The 17,918-nt window shown below is 35.7% G+C and overlaps 1 protein-coding gene across 7 annotated transcripts in view; it reads right to left on the bottom strand.

Annotated features, from left to right (window-relative positions):
• SMARCA5 (SNF2 related chromatin remodeling ATPase 5) overlaps positions 1–17,918 on the bottom strand; it is a 37,836-nt gene that overhangs the window by 8,011 nt on the left and 11,907 nt on the right. For 5 of the 7 annotated variants that reach the window (XR_014069272.1, XR_014069270.1, XR_014069271.1 and 2 more), the window contains exons 5-17: positions 16,851–16,951; positions 15,913–16,092; positions 14,476–14,631; positions 14,246–14,377; positions 11,770–11,838; positions 8,904–9,013; positions 6,956–7,182; positions 5,308–5,429; positions 5,064–5,216; positions 3,748–3,880; positions 1,255–1,403; positions 946–1,065; positions 35–145 (exon numbers count right to left, since the gene is read on the bottom strand). Coding sequence is in view for 4 of the 7 variants with exons in the window: in XM_081543641.1 (XP_081399767.1) it covers positions 35–145; positions 946–1,065; positions 1,255–1,403; positions 3,748–3,880; positions 5,064–5,216; positions 5,308–5,429; positions 6,956–7,182; positions 8,904–9,013; positions 11,770–11,838; positions 14,246–14,377; positions 14,476–14,631; positions 15,913–16,092; positions 16,851–16,951 (1,763 nt within the window). In the remaining 3 variants the exon portion in view is untranslated. Of the gene's footprint in view, positions 1–34; positions 146–945; positions 1,066–1,254; positions 1,404–3,747; positions 3,881–5,063; positions 5,217–5,262; positions 5,430–6,955; positions 7,183–8,903; positions 9,014–11,769; positions 11,839–14,245; positions 14,378–14,475; positions 14,632–15,912; positions 16,141–16,830; positions 16,952–17,918 lie in introns of all 7 variants that reach the window. The other 2 variants (XM_081543640.1, XM_081543638.1) reach the window with 2 other exon arrangements.

Here is a 17,918-nt window from a genome sequence, read left to right as displayed (position 1 = left end):
GCATTTCCAATATTTTTGATATTTGTCAACTCACCTTGGGTGCTTTAGGTTCACTGACGCGAAGAGCTTCCCTGAAATAGGCATCGACAGCATAGTTGGCTTTTCTTTCTCGTTTAGGAGGTTCAATCCACTCTGTGAATGCAATCTAGCCCATGGGAAACAATTCAAATCACCAACTTTTATTATATAGTCACAAATCTTACATGAATGCAACTCCTACTGTGTATATTAATATGACTTATTTATAAATGCAGATATTCATAACACCCTAGACTATATGAGGCTAGGGACTATGCAATTAATACACAGGAGGATGTCTAGTGAATAGCATAAACATTCAGTAATTATTTCCTGACCAAATTAATGATAATTGGGTGAAAAAAGAAATGCTACAGACGGTATGCTAGAACCAAAATTAGGAGAGAAATGTAGATAATTATTTAGCCTAGAAAAAATTCAGAGGATATAAATGTCTACATGTTACAAGGGAAATCATTAGGCAGAATTATTTTCCTTCTGCCCTGCAGGTATTTTCTAATTTCACTATATAATACCAATCAGGAAGGAAATAGCAATTTAGAAATTAGGAAGTTCATCCCTTTAATTATTAATAGCCGATTTTACTTAGAAAAAAAAAAAACAAACTAATAAGGTTGTAACAAATTTTACTTTCGGCAATAGTTTTAATTTCCAAATATCCCAAATTACTATAATCACCCCACACAAGACACTTTATTGTAACAGTATACATAAACTTTTAAAACATTTCAGCGTTTACCAACTGAAAATTTGGCATTAAATTTAACACACAAATGAAAATAATTTACATGTGAGTAAACAGAAATGACTGCTGTTTGAGATAAGGCATCACACCTAACACTTAAAATTCCAATTTTCAAGTAAAATATTAAGTCTTAAAGTAACCAAAATCTCTTTCTAAATTACCTTTTGTTTTTCTCTATAATCTTCTCCTTCAAAGTTATAAACGCTCGACTCTGTATCCATCGTAAAATTTCTGAGTGAGCTTTCACCCATCTTGGAGAGCTTTTCATTCATCTCTGCAGTCTAAGGAAACAAAAGAAACATCTTATTAGATTGAGAATTTTTAAAAAGCACGAGCACTGTAGTCAAAATGAATTGGACTTAATAGCACATAACTTCTGTGGAAGTACAAGTGTAACTTACATAGCTATTTCCTCAGTTCTGGTTTAAAATATTTTATATACTAGAAATATCATTTAATCTGCATCTCACCTTCTTTGCACCTCTTTCCAAGATACCATCAATATCCTCATCAGTAATCTCACTCTCCTTTGAAGCAAATACATGTGTTGCCCCATGCCTTATCATTTGAAGCATTTCATCTTTCCCAATTTTGTTCAGATTCTGATCCACAAGTCTCCCTGAAAAAAGATGTTGTTGTGTAATGTTAATCAAACTTCTGGAATTTTAAATGTTAGATATAAGCCCACATAATTTTGCCTCAAACATTAAACATTTCTGTTTATTCACATTTGATAATTTTCACTTTTACATAAAATGCCAAATTTTAAGTTGTTAATATTTAAAATATTTCTTAAAGCTTACATGTTATGTAATGACGTCTACTGAACACCATCTCAATAAAATATATTCTCGTGTGAGAATAACAGTAATTTGGGATATCTGAAAATCAAATTACCAAACCCTAGATGAGAGTATTATAAACACAGGAAGTTTCTGATAAGCAGAAACTGATATTATTACTAATAATCCCAAATCAGCCTTTTCTACTTAGAAAATGAAGTATAAAAACCTTCCCATTGCCAAACTTCAAGAGCTATTCACATATACTTGTGTTTCAATTTTTCTACTTCAACCAACTTATAACAAGTGGATAAAGATACAAGTTGTTTTCTGAGATCTTAAATCCTTGTAACATGGTTTTAGGTCACTCACAGAATACACCATCAAATATCTGTGACTTTCAAAGTTAAGACACATATTTAATACAAAGAACATGATTCTTGAAAGCTATCTCAATGCTACAAAAATGTTCTTAGGGTTACAGGAATTACTTCCCTGTTGGTGGGAAGGAACTTATCAGACATAAGTACTTCCATATATTCCCATATTTTTTATTATATTCCTTAGTACACAAAACATAACCCAGAGGCATACACTGAAGGCTTGCTATTTGACTAGCTATGTCTATAAATGAGATTAACAAAGCTACTAGCATAAATTTGTTCCAAAATTTGCCCTAGAAAAAAAAAACCCAAAGTCAAAAGCTGATTGTAAAAGAATTAGTTTTTTAACCTTAAAAAAAAAAAGGTGTTTCAGAGATGAAAATAATTGACAAGAACCACAAGGCAGATGTCTTTCTAAAACCACGGATGGATGTGAGGACCATTACATCACTCATGAGAAATTTCACTGTTTGGCAGGCCCCAGAAATCCCCAGAGACTTTCCTAATTAAACATTTCACTGTAATAATTTATACAGCTTATGATGCCCAGGATGAGTCACTTCCTAGCTGCATACATGAGAGACAAGCAACTCACTTCTATCTCTGATGCCAACCTCCAGCTGGCATGAAGACTAAAGATGATACTCTGTATTTAAATATTGAGCACATCCCTTGGTACCAAATAAGCCCATTATGTTAAGCAATTATTAACAAAAATAACAGCATTCAATCATGTATTGTCTTTATGTATACGACACATGGCTAACTCTACGATGGCATCCAATTCAGTTCAGTTCAGTCATGTCCGACTCTTTGCGACCCCATGAACCACAGCACGTCAGGCCTCCCTGTCCATCACCAATTCCTGGAGTTTACTCAAACTCATGTCCATTGAGTTGCTGATGCCATCCAACCATCTCATCCTCTGTCGTCCCCTTATCCCACCTTCAATCTTTCCTAGCATCAGGGTCTTTTCCAATGAATCAGTTCTTCGCATCACGTGGCCAAAGTACTGGAGTTTCAGCTTCAGCATCAGTCCTTCCAGTATTCAGGACTGATCTCCTTTACGATGGACTGGTTGGATCTCCTTGCAGTCCAAAGGACTCTCAAGAGTCTTCTCCAACACCACAGTTTAGAAGCATTAATTCTTCGGTGCTCAGCTTTGTTTATGGTCCAACTCTTACATCCATACATGACTACTGGAAAAACCATAGCTTTGACTAGACAGACCTTTGTTGGCAAAGTAATGTCGCTGCTTTTTAATATGCTGTCTAGGTTGGTCATAACTTCTCTGGCAAGGAGCAAGTGTCTTTTAATTTCATGTCTGCAGTCACCATTTGCAGTGATTTTGGAGCTCCCCAAAATAAAGTCTCTGTTTCCACTGTTTCCCCATCTATTTGCCATGAAGTGATGGCGCATTATGGGATATCAAAGAAATGTAACATTCCCTTCCTTACAAGGAACCTAAGACACTGGCTGACAAAACCAAAACACATGAATGCAATAATCAGTAGATAACATGACAGCTCCCTGGTGGCCCAGAGGTTAGGATTCTGGGCTTTCACTTCTGTGGCCTGGGTTCAATCCCTGGTCAGGGAACTGAGATTCCACAAACTACATGGCAAAAAAAAAAAAAAAAACGTTCTGATGTACAGAATTTTCAGTCACCTTTGTATTCTCAGCACTAACAACAACGCCTGGCATCGGTGGTTGTTCAATAAATAATTTTGAACTAGAAAATCCAGGGGGAAAGTGTTATAAATTCAACCTGGTAAATGTTTGAAGTCCTAAGGCTCACCCTGCTGGATGACGATTGAATCCAGCCTGAGTTTCATCTCAGCACGCTCCACTATTCGTTCTTCTACAGTGTTATCGGTTATGAAGCGGAACACTCGGACTGTCTTGGTCTGTCCAATTCTATGTGCTCGGTCCTAGGAAAATAACAAGGTTACTTTGAATCCAGTTGAAAATTCACATAAATAAGATTTGAACGTGTACCTTGAGAAACAAAATGAAAGTATTTTCAAGTACAAGATGGTTTTAAAAATATGAAACAAAACACTGATGCATTCATATTAACATTTCTTATAGTCTTAATTTCAATCAAATTAATCAGTTATCTCACAAGAAATTCTTCCAGAAGTATAGAACATGTTGAATCTGTGAGAAACTACCATATTAATTTTACTAGGTTATATGGAAATAAAATACGCATGTCTTCAGACAACAGAGACAAAATTAGAATCTTTAAGTATGACAATAAAAGTTTTTTTTAAATATTTAAGTTTAAACTCAAAATGTTTTTCTAGTAAATCAAATCTAAATTTTCACTACAATTAGGGGAAAAAAGTGACATGAATAAACAAACTCCACAAACAATATAAAAATCCTAGTCTAAATAGTACCCAATCAACTACATATAAGAAATCAAACTAATTTGAATTTCATTTTCTGTTTCACGTCTAAGTTCAGAAAACACATTCTTATAAAGCATCCCTATTTCTAATTAATCGATTTTCCCCAGCCACCTTTACAAAGAGTCACAGGATGAAAGTGGCCAACAAGAAAGATATAAACACCACAGGTCAAGTTATTAGCAGTACCAACTTACGAACTTTTATGTTTTTGTATTCCTCTATAGATCAATAAGTTTTCTCAACATAAGAACAATTCTCTTACTCAAGATGCATGGGCCTAAAATTTTAAACATCAAACGTGGCAGTTTAGCAGCTCCCCAAACCTCTTTACCATCCCTCCTAGGACACAACTATACTATCAGTTACCAACACCTATGCAGTAAGTTATGTGATTGAGTGCTGGCCAATGAAAGTGGGACACTGTCAGTTCTGACCCATAAAAATTCCCTGGGCAATTCCCAGTTTTCTCTCCTGATGCAAAGGATATAACAGGACTCTAAGGTCCTAAGATATGGTAAAGATGTAAGATGGAAATAACCTGATTTAGACAGATGATCACCTGCAAAACACCCTCACTGAACTATTAGGTCAGAGAAAATACAATTCTATTGGATTAAGTCACTGACATTTGTAGACTGCTTTAGCTTACTTTAACTGAAACATCTATTAAGCACAGAGTATATTTGTTATCTCTTACCATAGCCTGAAGATCTACTTGCGGATTCCAATCTGAGTCATACAAAATTACAACATCAGCAGTAGCAAGATTGATGCCAAGACCACCAGCACGTGTGCTTAACATGAAAACAAACTTTGTGCTGTTTGGTTCATTGTACGCATTGATGGATTCCTAATGACATAAAATAAAAGACATAAAATAAAAGTCAGAAAATTACTTTATCTGATAATTTTGTTATCTCCCCTCCCCAGATTTTACTCACTTGTCTCTCATCATGGGGTGTCTGTCCATCCAATCTACAGTACTCATAATTCCTCCACATGCAATAATCTTCCAATATATCCAATACTCTGGTCATCTGACTGAAGATCAGTACTCGCGAACCTGTTGGCAAATGTAACAGACCCTTATCAGAAGTTTCAGGAGTAAAAAAAATATATTTAAATTTACGGCTAACCAAAACCAAGACTAACCAATTACCCCTTAATTTCAGGTAACGTAGTTACAAGGAAAAAACTACACATTATTTATTATCCAAGTCAGCCACTCCCCACATTTGTCCCATCAAGGCACAAACAGAAAAGGTTAGTATTTATAAAACACACTAAGGTCAACAAGAAAGGCTATTTGCCTCTGGTGTGGGAAATCTCACCATCCCGAAGACATCTTTATATCCCACATACTTAAAAATAACCCTCCACCACAACAACCCTTCCCTGTGCAAGACCCCAGGCATCCCTCGACACACACCCAGTACCCTGATTTCACTCTAGTTCTGAAGACCCACTCCAGATGAAGGACCATCCAGGTGTGTCTAACACCTGCACCATCATCTTTCGTTTAGGCCACAACTCAAATTATCCAATGCTTCCATTTCTTTAGCTAGCTGCACAATGCCTTCAGTAGGATATAAGAAAACCAGTGGATCATTTTGAGAAATAATAATTATGAAACTCTCTTGTCTCAGAATCTGAATATGCTCATGTTCCATGTTCTCATGCCCTAAATGCATAAGGATGTTCAGTAGTCTCCTACCAAGTTCGTGCCACCCTTCCCTGCTTATTCAATTTCTTCAATTACTTAACTTTAAAGGAAAGCATTTTAGAAAATACATTTCCCAAGAAAGGTATAAAAAGAAAACAAATTCACTGACAACCCTAACAAGGTTTTCAACAGTCAATATCCTAAAACAGATTCATCTACTGGTACAATTATCATTCTTATCAAAATATACAGAGAAACACAAATGGAGAAATTTGAAACCTGTGTACTTCATTTTATAAAATGAATAATTTGTTCATGAAATGCCTTGATGTCTGGGATATGGTTCAAGAGTCCAAAAGGAGGAAATAGGTACGGTACAGATGAAAACAAGTTTTGCCATTAGTTTATAGTTGTTGAAGCTGGCTTCATACTAAATTTGCTCTACACTAATGTGGTTTAAATAAATCTGTACACATAACTCATTTTCATATAAAAAGTATATTATAAATAAAATTGCTTTGGGTCCATGCATATAATGTTTAATTAAATTAAAAATACACATAAATAACTGAAGAACACCACCATGAACACAACACCACTGTCTACCAAAGGCTCTGTGTTGGAAGAGCACTCTTGGCATATTATAACAAAAAAATGGTATTTCTAGGAAAGAGTATAGAAAATGAGAATTTTCCCTCAAAATCCAGTGAGTGGGACTGCCCTAACTACAGATCACTTTCTAAAAAATTTGAGGCTTAAAATTCAGGGGTTGGCGGGGTGGGCTGTGAAGCTCAGATAATGGATACTTTTTCAGTGTTCCAAACTTCGACTTTACAAAGTGCCAGTGTAGGGGAGCTCCCTCACTTTAACACCAGAATCTTAAAAGTTTCCATTACTTCTCCATTTGATACCAGTAACAGAGGTACCTTGTTCTTTTAATTTAGGGAGCAGTTTGTCTAACACCACCATTTTGCCACTGTTGGTAACCAGATGCATGTCCGTTGTGTAAGGTGGACCTGGTTCAGCCCCATCAAAGAGATAGGGGTGGTTACAGCATTTCCTCAACTGCATCAGAATGTTCAGCAGCCGCATTTTGTCCATCTTCCCTGCAGAGTTCAGTATATCTATATCCTTCATTAATATCCGAGTGTACCTAGTGAAAAGAAAACCATTGTAAGATGGCTCAAACGTTCCTGGATGGGTCCCTGCCATTTTATATACTTAATCCCATCTCAACCCCAAAACACCCATATGGAACACCCCATCAGCTTCTAATGTGTGCTTAGGCGTGTATCACCCGAGCTTCTTTTTCCTTACGTTTCTCTTTACTGCCTCCCCCACCCCACCCTCAGTGTTCTAATGTGCATCTGTAATGCCTGGGCCTAGTGGAAATTCATCTTCTTGGCATGAACTGAAACAGAACTATAATGATACAACACTTTTAAGTAACAAAGCCAAACTTTAAAAGTAAGTTTTAAACATAATTTTCATCTGTAGTCTTTTCCAAAATAAGAATGCTACTATACCATTATTATTCAATGTGGCCAGTGTAGTATTTGGGTAAGGAGGAAATAAGAATTATGAGAGCATAAGGCATGATGATGAAAATAAAAGTAATACAATAGCTTTAAATGTAAGTTAAAGTGCATGCGCTGAGGGGAGAGAAGGGGACAGTTAAGCTAAGGTTGGATTATGAAAAGCCTTGACTGTATACACTAAAAAGTTAGACATTATCCTGAAGGAGAGAGTAATCTGTCCAAATACTGAAGTTTCAGGACCCTGAATCCTCTGAGCAACAACTTAAATAACCAAAGCCATCTATGCTTAACAACTCCAATTAGGAGGCACAAAATATTCAAGGCAGACCTTTCCATCACAATTCTAATATAAAATTCACCAATATGGTTATAAACTAAAAAAAAAATTGAAACTAAAAAAAAATTTGCTTTACCTCAGCACTGATTCATGTCTTAATTCTGTATTTTAGAGCCATATAGGACAACTAACTCTTTGCTAGTCTATTAAAACATTTCAAAGTTTTTGAGGACATTTAGAATGGGCTACCTCTTGCCCATTTCTTTGCCTTGTATCTTTTCTGTCCTTTTACCAACAATTCCAGCCCCTTGAAAACACTTATCAATGCTGAGCACCGAACTGAACATACTTGAGATGCAGTAAGAACAGAGTAGCTAATTATTTCCCTCCTCTGAACACTTAAGTCAGCAGTTTCTAGCCTTTTAAGATTTCACACACCCATAAAACTTTTAAAAAAGGAAACAGAAAAGACAAAAATAACAGAAACTTTCAAGGTTTTCAACTTTCTTAGTATGCCCTATTTAGGTGCTTTTAAAATAGCTATCATGTGTCATTACTATAATTTCACAAAAGGACATTTTAATCTTACCTAAAATAAAACATCAGCTCAAAATGGACTTAACTAAATAAATATAGCTTTCTGAGATAAGAGAAAGCACTTAAGTTTTCTCAGACCTCTACAATCTCCAACTTCATCAGGGAATAGCATGAGCCCAGGGGCCGGTATTTATGACCCACCAGGTTAATCACATGTCTCATGTTTGTGCCACTACAGTTTCTTTTTTAAAAACCCATGTAGAGGGCTTTATATCCATCTCTGTTAAATGTCAAGTTTAACTTTTGAATTCATAAACTTCCCAAGCTACTTCTGTCATCTTTAACAGAGACTTTGTATCACAAATTTGATTAGGAAGTCCCAGGTTCTACATATGGGAAACTGTTCAGGCTGAGTGCAAACCAGCAAACTGAATTCCTTGACAATACAAGTACAAAAGCAAAATACAAATGAAAGTTAGTGAAGAATTAAGAATGATCTCAAAAACGTCTCAAAACACATACCATTCCCTTTGCATTTTGCTGAGACCCACATAGATTTTTACTTCCTTCTTTGGAGGTAAACTCTTTTCAACATCAGCCTTAATTCGACGAAGGAGGAATGGACGCAAAACCTGAAAAGAGCCGAAAGAAATGGAGATGACCTTATCGGTAATATAAGTAGTATCTGAGGATCTCAAAAGCATCCATTAAATACACAGAAATGTGCCTCCTTGAATATCAAAAGATTCTTAGGACTTCTCCCTTCCAAATATGTAATTTATTATTACAGACTTCCTAAAGAGTATGTTAAGATGACTATTCAATATATAATAAGTAAACACTTGATACACTTCTCATAAAGTGTAAAAAACAATAGTAAATTTTAAAGATGATATTTTCAACACTGCCTTTCAAATTTAAAACTAGTTACTTAAGAAAAGGCTAGGTCCACATTATGATGTCATCATGGTTACTGTTCCCTAATTCCTTATCTTTTTCTTATGGAAGTAGACAAATATAAAGTATACAAATTGTAAATATACAGTTCAGTACATTTCAATCAAGTAAACATAGCCATGTAACCATCCCCTAGATAAAAAGAACATCCCATAAATCCTTCCGTAACCTTCCCAGTCACTATCCCCCCGTTTTCCTTCCCAAAGGTAAGCCATATTCAGTCTTTAACGTCATAAATTAGTTTTGCCGGTTTTTAACTTTATTTATATACAAAGACTCATAGTATATGCCCAATTTATATCTGGTTTCTTTTACACAATATTATATTTGTGAGACATACCTCTGTTGCATATAGGTAATTAATTTTCATAAAATAATAAATTGTAAGACAGCTATAAAGCAAAAGATATCCTTTTATTTTTATCTTCCTTTTTTCTATTTACCAGTAGCTTATAAAAATGCGATCAAACAACAAAAACTGATGAGAAAAACAATAAGCAACACTTCTCGAATACCATCACATAAGGAAGCTAGTGCAGCCCAACCAAAAGCTAGCACCAACTGCCAGCCACGTGAGTGAGGACCTTCGGCCCCACTGGCCCTCTTCCAGAACTGTCTGTGTACGTGCAGCTGGGTAAATCCAGGTAAAACCAGCAAAGAACTCCCTCAGCCAACTCACAAATCCTGGGGTTATTAAAATATACACAAGTTACGTTTTGGTGTGGGATTTTTTCCAACTAAAGAAAACTCATTTATCAAGTAAGAATTATCTCATGGCCAAGTATACCATGTGATTGTGAACATACTCTTTCATTACAAGACACAGGAGCTATGGTGGGAATCTCAGGACAGCATGGAGAAGGCAGCTACCAGACCTGTACCTTCTGATTTGAGAAGCATCTTCATGCTACTATCTAAATAAAACAAACAAATGCCCAAACTGGTATTCTGTTGTGCTTTAGTAAGTATGCTTTACCTACATGTACCTATCTATTTATTAAGCAAAGTCTACACATACACCCCACAACCCTCTAAACAAATAAATCTAAATTGAATGCTTACATGCTTGAATGCCATCTAAACTGAAACAAAGGTGTCTAGGAGACCATTACCTTCAACTATGTAGCAAAATAAAATTTCAGTACACATAATTTTAGAGAACCTTAAAATTAATTTATATACAAATACATGAACACTCAAAAGTTTTTAATTTTTTCCCCTTAATCAAATGTCCACTTTGAGCCAGGCATTATGCTAGGGATACAAAGGCAAATATAAGACACATCCTGCCTTTGTGTTTACAATCCAGAGGGAAAGCATTTGTAAAGGAGTCATTTCAGTAGCCTGTGCAAAGTCCTATAATGTTAGAATGTTGGATTATTAAAGACAGGCTAGAGAGAAGAAGTCTCTAGACTGGCCTCGGCCTGGGTACTCATGGAGAAGGTGACATCACCACCAAGTCTTGGCTCAAGTATTATTCGTAAAGGCAGGAAAGAAAATACTAGATGTGGAAGAAAAGATAAGCAGAGACACTGAAATTAGCACAGTGGTTACAGAAAACTGACAGTGGGGTCAGCAATTTTAGCAAAGTAAAGCTTGACATAAGAAGTGAAACAGAAGTTGGAGAACACTATTAACAGAAACATTAACTCTTTGGAGGAGCGATTTTGCCCCACAGGACATGTTTCTAGGGCCTTGAAACATTTCTGATTGTCACAAGTGAGGGCATACTACTGGCATATCATGAGCAGAAGTGTCCAGGATGCTGCTAGTGAACAAGAAAACCACCTTCCCCATCCTCCAAATATTGCACCAAAATGTCAACACAAGTTGAGAAACCCTGAGTTAGGTCAAGAAAGGCCTTGTATGTCATGCTTATATGCTTTATCTTGCTGGTCCTGGTATTATAATCTGGGGTTTGTTAGAGAAATCTCTATCTTCCTACCAACTTTCACTTGTGAATCTTCACAAAAAGGAACAAAGCTGTATGTCACAGCAAAAACATCAACTCTGTCCACACTGCACTATTAGCAGTTGCTTGTACACAATCAATTGATTTAAGAGCAACAGATGGACCTTTAGCCTTTCAGAAGCAAATCTGTTAGATTCTCCTATGGAAGGTAAATGGAACTAAAGCTTCCAAAACCTGTTCATATTAAGTTCTTATGCAACTCTTCTTCCCCTCACTGCATGTTAACTCTAAGGGATTAATTAATTAATTTACTAAGTCAGAATTTCACCCTAGGTTCTAAGACTAAACCTGCCATACATTACCCCCTCCTCCCATTAAAAGAATTAGTACTAAAGTGGGCAGATTCAAACAGATCTGACTCTAAAGCCACTGTGCTTTTTGTTAACAGAAAAATAATCTACTAATCTGTATCATTTTTCCCATTAGAAACATGTTTTAACCCTACTCCAAAATACTTACCATATGAAGCCTCTCAACTAGTTTTTGATCCCCAAGGCAATTATTTGTATCAAACCAGGAATCAAAGTCCTAGATTAACAAACAAAAAATACATTAAGATTAGAGATAATAGTAACTTTATGTATGTTCAGTCGCTAAGGCTTGTCCAACTCTTTGCAATCCCATGGACTGCAGCACGCCAAGCCTCCCAGCCTTCACTCCTCCCAGTTCACTCAAATTCATGTCCATAATAATAACTGCAAATACCTTACTATGCTAGGTTATATAGCATATAACAACTTCTAAATTAATTTAATATTTGAACTGTGAACTACAAAAATCATTTAGTTCCTTTTTTTTTAATGTGTGTTATTGTTAGCAATTCATTTTAGAATCATCTATTTCCTGAACATCAAGATGACAAGTTTCAAAGTGAAAAGAAAATAATTGTGGAGACAGTTTTGTAGATATGAAAATCAATATTCTTGAAAAAAAAATGCTTGTTTCAGAAAATCTTAAAAGTTAAAACCACTTTACAGTTTGCTCTCTAAGACCACTCACACACCTCAAACACAAGGATTCTAGAGCAATGTCAATTTTCATTAAACTTACTGAAAGTAAAATTGAGAATACGGACATTCCATTAGTATTTGGGTAGGATTTGAAAAGGACAGTTTCCCTAGCTTTACTTCTTTAGCATGTTTATCATATACAGCTGGCCCTTGAACAACACAGAGGTTAGGAGCACCAACACTCCACGCAACTGAAAATCCACATGTAACTTATAGTCAGCTTAACCACTGCATATCATGCAGAACTGTAGTATTTACTACTGAAAAAAAACCATGCATGTGGACCCACCCACTTCTATTGTTCAAGCACTAACTGTATTTGCTTTATTAGTAAAAATAATCCTAGAATTGTGTCAACTAAAAGTTTTAACAGATTATTAAACAAATAAACACATCAATGTGGTAAGAAAAATTATGTCAAAAACAAAAATCAAAATACGTAAAAGCAGAACAAAAAGCTGGCTGACACTGATTAAATTGTCTTTCAACAATACAATCTTCTCAAACAAATTTTAAAACGTAAAAATTAAAATACTAAAATGTACTCTTAAAATGGTCCTTATATAACACACCCAATCAAAATTACCACCCTTTTGGAACTTATTTGAATAAGCTCTTCAAAGCCACACACACACACACACACACTCCAGAGATGGGAGCACACACACACACACACACACACTCCAGAGATGGGAGCACGCACACACACGCACACACACACACTCCAGAGATGGGAGCACGCACACACACACACACACACTCCAGAGATGGGAGCACGCACACACACACACACACACTCCAGAGATGGGAGCACGCACACACACACACGGGAACACACACACCACACACACACACACCACACACACACACACACACACACCCCACCCCACCCCGCAGAGATGGGAGCAAAGGTTCAAACATCAAGTCGAGCCTGACAGAAAACCAAAATTACTAATTGCATAGACTGTTGACATAACGTACATTTTGTTAAGTACAACCAACAGTTCAAATAATTAATTAACCATTTCTATCACCACAAATAACCTATCAAAGGTAACGATTAGTCTCTAGGCTTGTTAGACCATAAGAAAATATGGCGAAACAGACTTCACCAAATTTGAAGGCCATCCTGGGAAGAGGCCATCCTGGGGGCTTAAAACTCAGGCAACAGGAAGTACCCAAATTCACTTGGGGAATCTCCTGAGCACCACCTTAAGAACTAAAGCAGGCCGCCTAGAGCAGCGTCAGGCCAACATGACCACCAAATAAGAATGTGAATCTATGACATTCCAGAGAGAACAAGCTATGACTTCAAAAAAATAAGACTGAAATCAAAGGCACAAAAGTAAATTCTCAGGATGCAAACAAAACGTGGTAGGTTACATGAGGCTAACTACCTAAAAGTGTGAAAAAGTAATGATTATCTCAAGCAGTACGAAAAGGTAGGCCATTTCTTTAATTCTTCTGGTTTTACTGAGATAAACTGACAGCTCTGGATGAGGTTTAAAGTGTACAGCACAATGACAATGTTTAGAGACCGTCCATCATTTAATACAGATATAAAATTTTTGAAAAATAGAAAAAATATTGTGAAGAGAACTTTAGGATTTATTGTTATTTACTTTTAGTCGTTATTTACTCTTAACAATTTTCATATATAACATGCAGCAGTGTTACAATTATCATGCTGTACATCTCAAGTACTTAATTATCTTATAAGTGGAAGATAAATAAGTACAATAAACTTTGCACCTTTTAACTGCCTTCATCCAATTCTGCTTCTCCCCTGGTTCCCAGCTCTGGTAACCAAAATTCTTATCTCTTTCTATTTAAGTTTGTATGTGTCTTGAAGCAGGCCAGTTCTATTACAAAAATATTTAGTATCAAAAAACTACTCCAACCAGAAAATAATAAGAAATACTTACATCAGCTGAATTAAAGACATCTGGTAACAAAAAATTAAGAAGTGACCAAAGCTCATGCAAGTTGTTTTGAAGAGGTGTTCCAGTTAATAATAGTCGATTTGTAGTCTTGAATTCCCTCACTATTTCTGACAACTGAAAGAACCAAATTCATCATTAGAATGAATAGTCTGCATATTGATCAAATTCTAAACTAAGGTACAAATGATTTTCACATCTAAATATCAAATTACCTTGGATTTTTCATTTTTGATCCTGTGAGCTTCATCAATAACTAAGTACCTCCAATTAAATTTTTTGAAAACAGACTTCTCTTTAATAAGCATTTCATAAGAAGTTACACATACATCCCATTCTCCTGGTAACAAAACATCTCTGACAAAAGCAGCCTGTTTAACAAAAGAAAAAAAAAATTCCATCATGCAGAAATAAACTATACATTAAATTTACTGATGACAAGGACATGAGGGGTGGGAATATTAAAAAAGAAAAAAGAATTAAGAGTTATCTATAGTACACAAGCAGCTAGAACTAGCTCAAAGTAACTTCATTAATCCTATGTCACAGCCATGTAATAAATAACTGACAAAATTCTTTGGTGCAAAAGTCAATAGACCAATTCTTAAAATGTCTTCTTTCCACAATTCCACCAAGTGTTAAAATTTTTTGGACACAGGTTTAGAAAAGGGTAAAAGTTTTCTGACATAAAGATAGATAAGGACTAAGGACTCAAGGTTAGTTTGCAGTAAGCATTTTCATTCATTTTAAGTTTATAAATCTACTAAGACATTGCTATGAATTTTCTCATTTTACAGGGGAGGAAACTAAAGCAAAGACTGGTTAAACCACTGGGTTTCAAAGCATAGTAAGGATTCTGTAACTTAAAATACCCGAAGTAGCTAAGAAGGGAGAAAAGAAATCCAGTCATCACCGATAGCTCAATGAAGGGAAAACAAAATTTAACACCTAGTCCTTCAATATAGTATGAGTCCATTTTTTAATCCAAATTTTATATTCTTAATAGTGTCAATTATTTCCATTGTTGATGGTGTTATTTTAGTCACTAAGTTGCCTGATTTTGTGACTCCATGGACTGTAACCCACAGGGCTCCTCTGTCCACAGGATCTCCAAGGCAAGAATATGGAGTGGGTTGCCATTTCCTTCTCCAGGGGATATTGCTGACTCAAGGATCAAGCCCATGTCTCTCGCATAGACAGGCAGATTCTTTACCACTGTGCCTCTAGGGGAGCCCTCATTATTTCCATTTCCACTCCCAAAAAGGATATGTCAACTGATCAATATTTTAACTTATTCTGATAGATACGATATCAACTTGTCAAGTTACTGTTTACATTTTTACTACTTACATTATTATGAAGAAATTGCTCTAGAATGGGAATAAAGCCTTCAATTTTATAACCACCCCCCAAAAGCAGGAGAAACAAACTATATTCTTATAGCTTTTTACAGTCTACAATTTTTTCCCCAGTATGAATCTTAGCCATCAAGATAATATTCCACTCACAAATTACTAATATTTATGAAGACCAGGCTTATTATAATTGGGACCCTTTCTCTTCTTTTATCCCTCCTCTAGTTATCCCCTCTCCCCAAACCTAAATTCAAATTCTTATAATATCAAAAATTTAATGAAATATGAGAAACTTACCCTTTGTTCTTTATCTCCTATTAAACAAACAGATCTAAGTGTTGGTACCCATCTCTTGAATTCACTCATCCAGTTGTGTAATGTAGACTTAGGAACCAAAACCATATGAGGACCAGGAATGTTTCTATAGTGTTTCATGTACCCAAGAAGAGAAATTGTTTGAAGTGTCTTTCCCAGGCCCTGAAAGAGAAAATAACCACAAAGCAATGAAACACAGAACAAAACAGACTCCTGTATTTATTATTTCCTGACTGGTACAGAAACATTTAAAAGAAAAGCTGTATGTACACCTAACAAATAGCACGAACTTGATATGTGTCAAGTGTTATGGCATTTAACCTTCACCAGTCTGTGAAGCATGTACCATTACCATCTCCACAAAGCTCAGATATAAGCTTTCCCAGGGTCATCCAGCAGAGCTAGAATTGAGACCTGTTTCTTCTGACTCCATTACTTTCTCCAAGCAATTTTCTTAGCACTGTAGCTATAGAGAAACTTAAAACATTCACTATATAACTAGTAAATAGTAAACAAGATATAATGTTTTACAAGGTAGAACTGTACAAGCTCCCATCATGGAGAAAATATTTATATTGAAGACATTCAGTTAATCCCACCTGTGTCTCACAGAAGTAGGGGGTAGGGAGCAAGGGGAGATGGCCAAATCATTACATTACAAAAGGCATGCTTCTCAGAACATATTATTTTTAAATTTATTATACTTTCATAGATAATAATTCCTCACAACTCAACTATAGATATAGATCCACTTAGGCAACTAAGTGAGCTGTATTAGTGTGACACAGGATTAATTTGCTAACAGTCTATAGTATAATCAATAAACTATACTTACAAGTCTTAACTTTTATAAATCTAAATGGTGTACAAGGTTTTAAATCATAAAACGTGGACTTCTACAAAAGCTACCAAACACATACCATTTCATCTGCAAGGATACCATTGATGCCGTTCTCATACAAAGAAATGAGCCAATTTAATCCTCGGACCTGATAATCTCTCAGTTTACCCCATTTTACATCTAAGAACAAAAGAAAAATGACATGCACATTTTAAAGACAAGAAATACAGGTGGGAAGCCCCTCCTTCATTTAATACTCAGAGGTTTAACTTGGGCCTACACATGTTTATTTTGACTGTGCCTTCTTCACTAGGTTTTAAGAATGGGAGTTTTCCAAGTTCCAAGTCAGAAAAGGTAGCTGCTGTGGTGTGGAGTAGAGAAGCAGCAGATGAATATGGAAGACAAGAAACACAACGGAAGGCATCAAAGTACCCCAGCCACTCAGTCCTTATGTTACCATGTATAGGTCCTAGAGACTCTCTGGCCTATATCCTTTTTCAGTGTCAGCGCAAGTGTGTCTAACCAAGTGTTTTCACTTTCCCTGCTGACCAAAACAGAGCTTCACTGGGGACTGTGTTTTTCTCTTAACAAAGGGGAAATAAGTAGAAATTATTAATAAAAGATTGTTTTTCCTTTACTCTTCCTTACTTTGCTTTTCCAAGAGGTCCTACAAAGTGGAACAATATCTTTTTCAGGGTTTACTATACATTTCCCATCCCAGAATAATTACTATGTATATGGATCACAAATAACCCAACTTTTTAAAAACATACATTTAAAAAAAATGTATATTCCATACTCCATCCCTTTTGAAAAACACTGCTCTAAGATGAAATGTTAATCAACACTAGGAAAATTGGTTACACTGTACGAATGTGAGAAAGAGACAACTCAAATACTTCAAATTTCCTTTCTCTCTGCACCACAAATCTGGCTCTGGCCTCTAGCTACATACTAAGAAATGAAAACTGGGTACTCTGTAGCCAAAAGAAAAAAAAAAAAATCTGGAGATACACACTTTAAACAGACCAATGCATTTCTAACCAGATCCTATCCTCCCTGAAGTTTAGTCTGCTAAGAGTTCAAGGTGACAGTTAATTATTAAAACCAATCCAAATTATAAATCCTATACTATTATAAATTTTTT

Source organism: Giraffa tippelskirchi, chromosome 11, assembly GCF_054371585.1.
Source record: "Giraffa tippelskirchi isolate mGirTip1 chromosome 11, T2T-mGirTip1v1.2.pri, whole genome shotgun sequence".
Classification (NCBI taxonomy): domain Eukaryota; kingdom Metazoa; phylum Chordata; class Mammalia; order Artiodactyla; family Giraffidae; genus Giraffa; species Giraffa tippelskirchi.
This window is presented reverse-complemented; position numbering and strand designations above follow the sequence as displayed.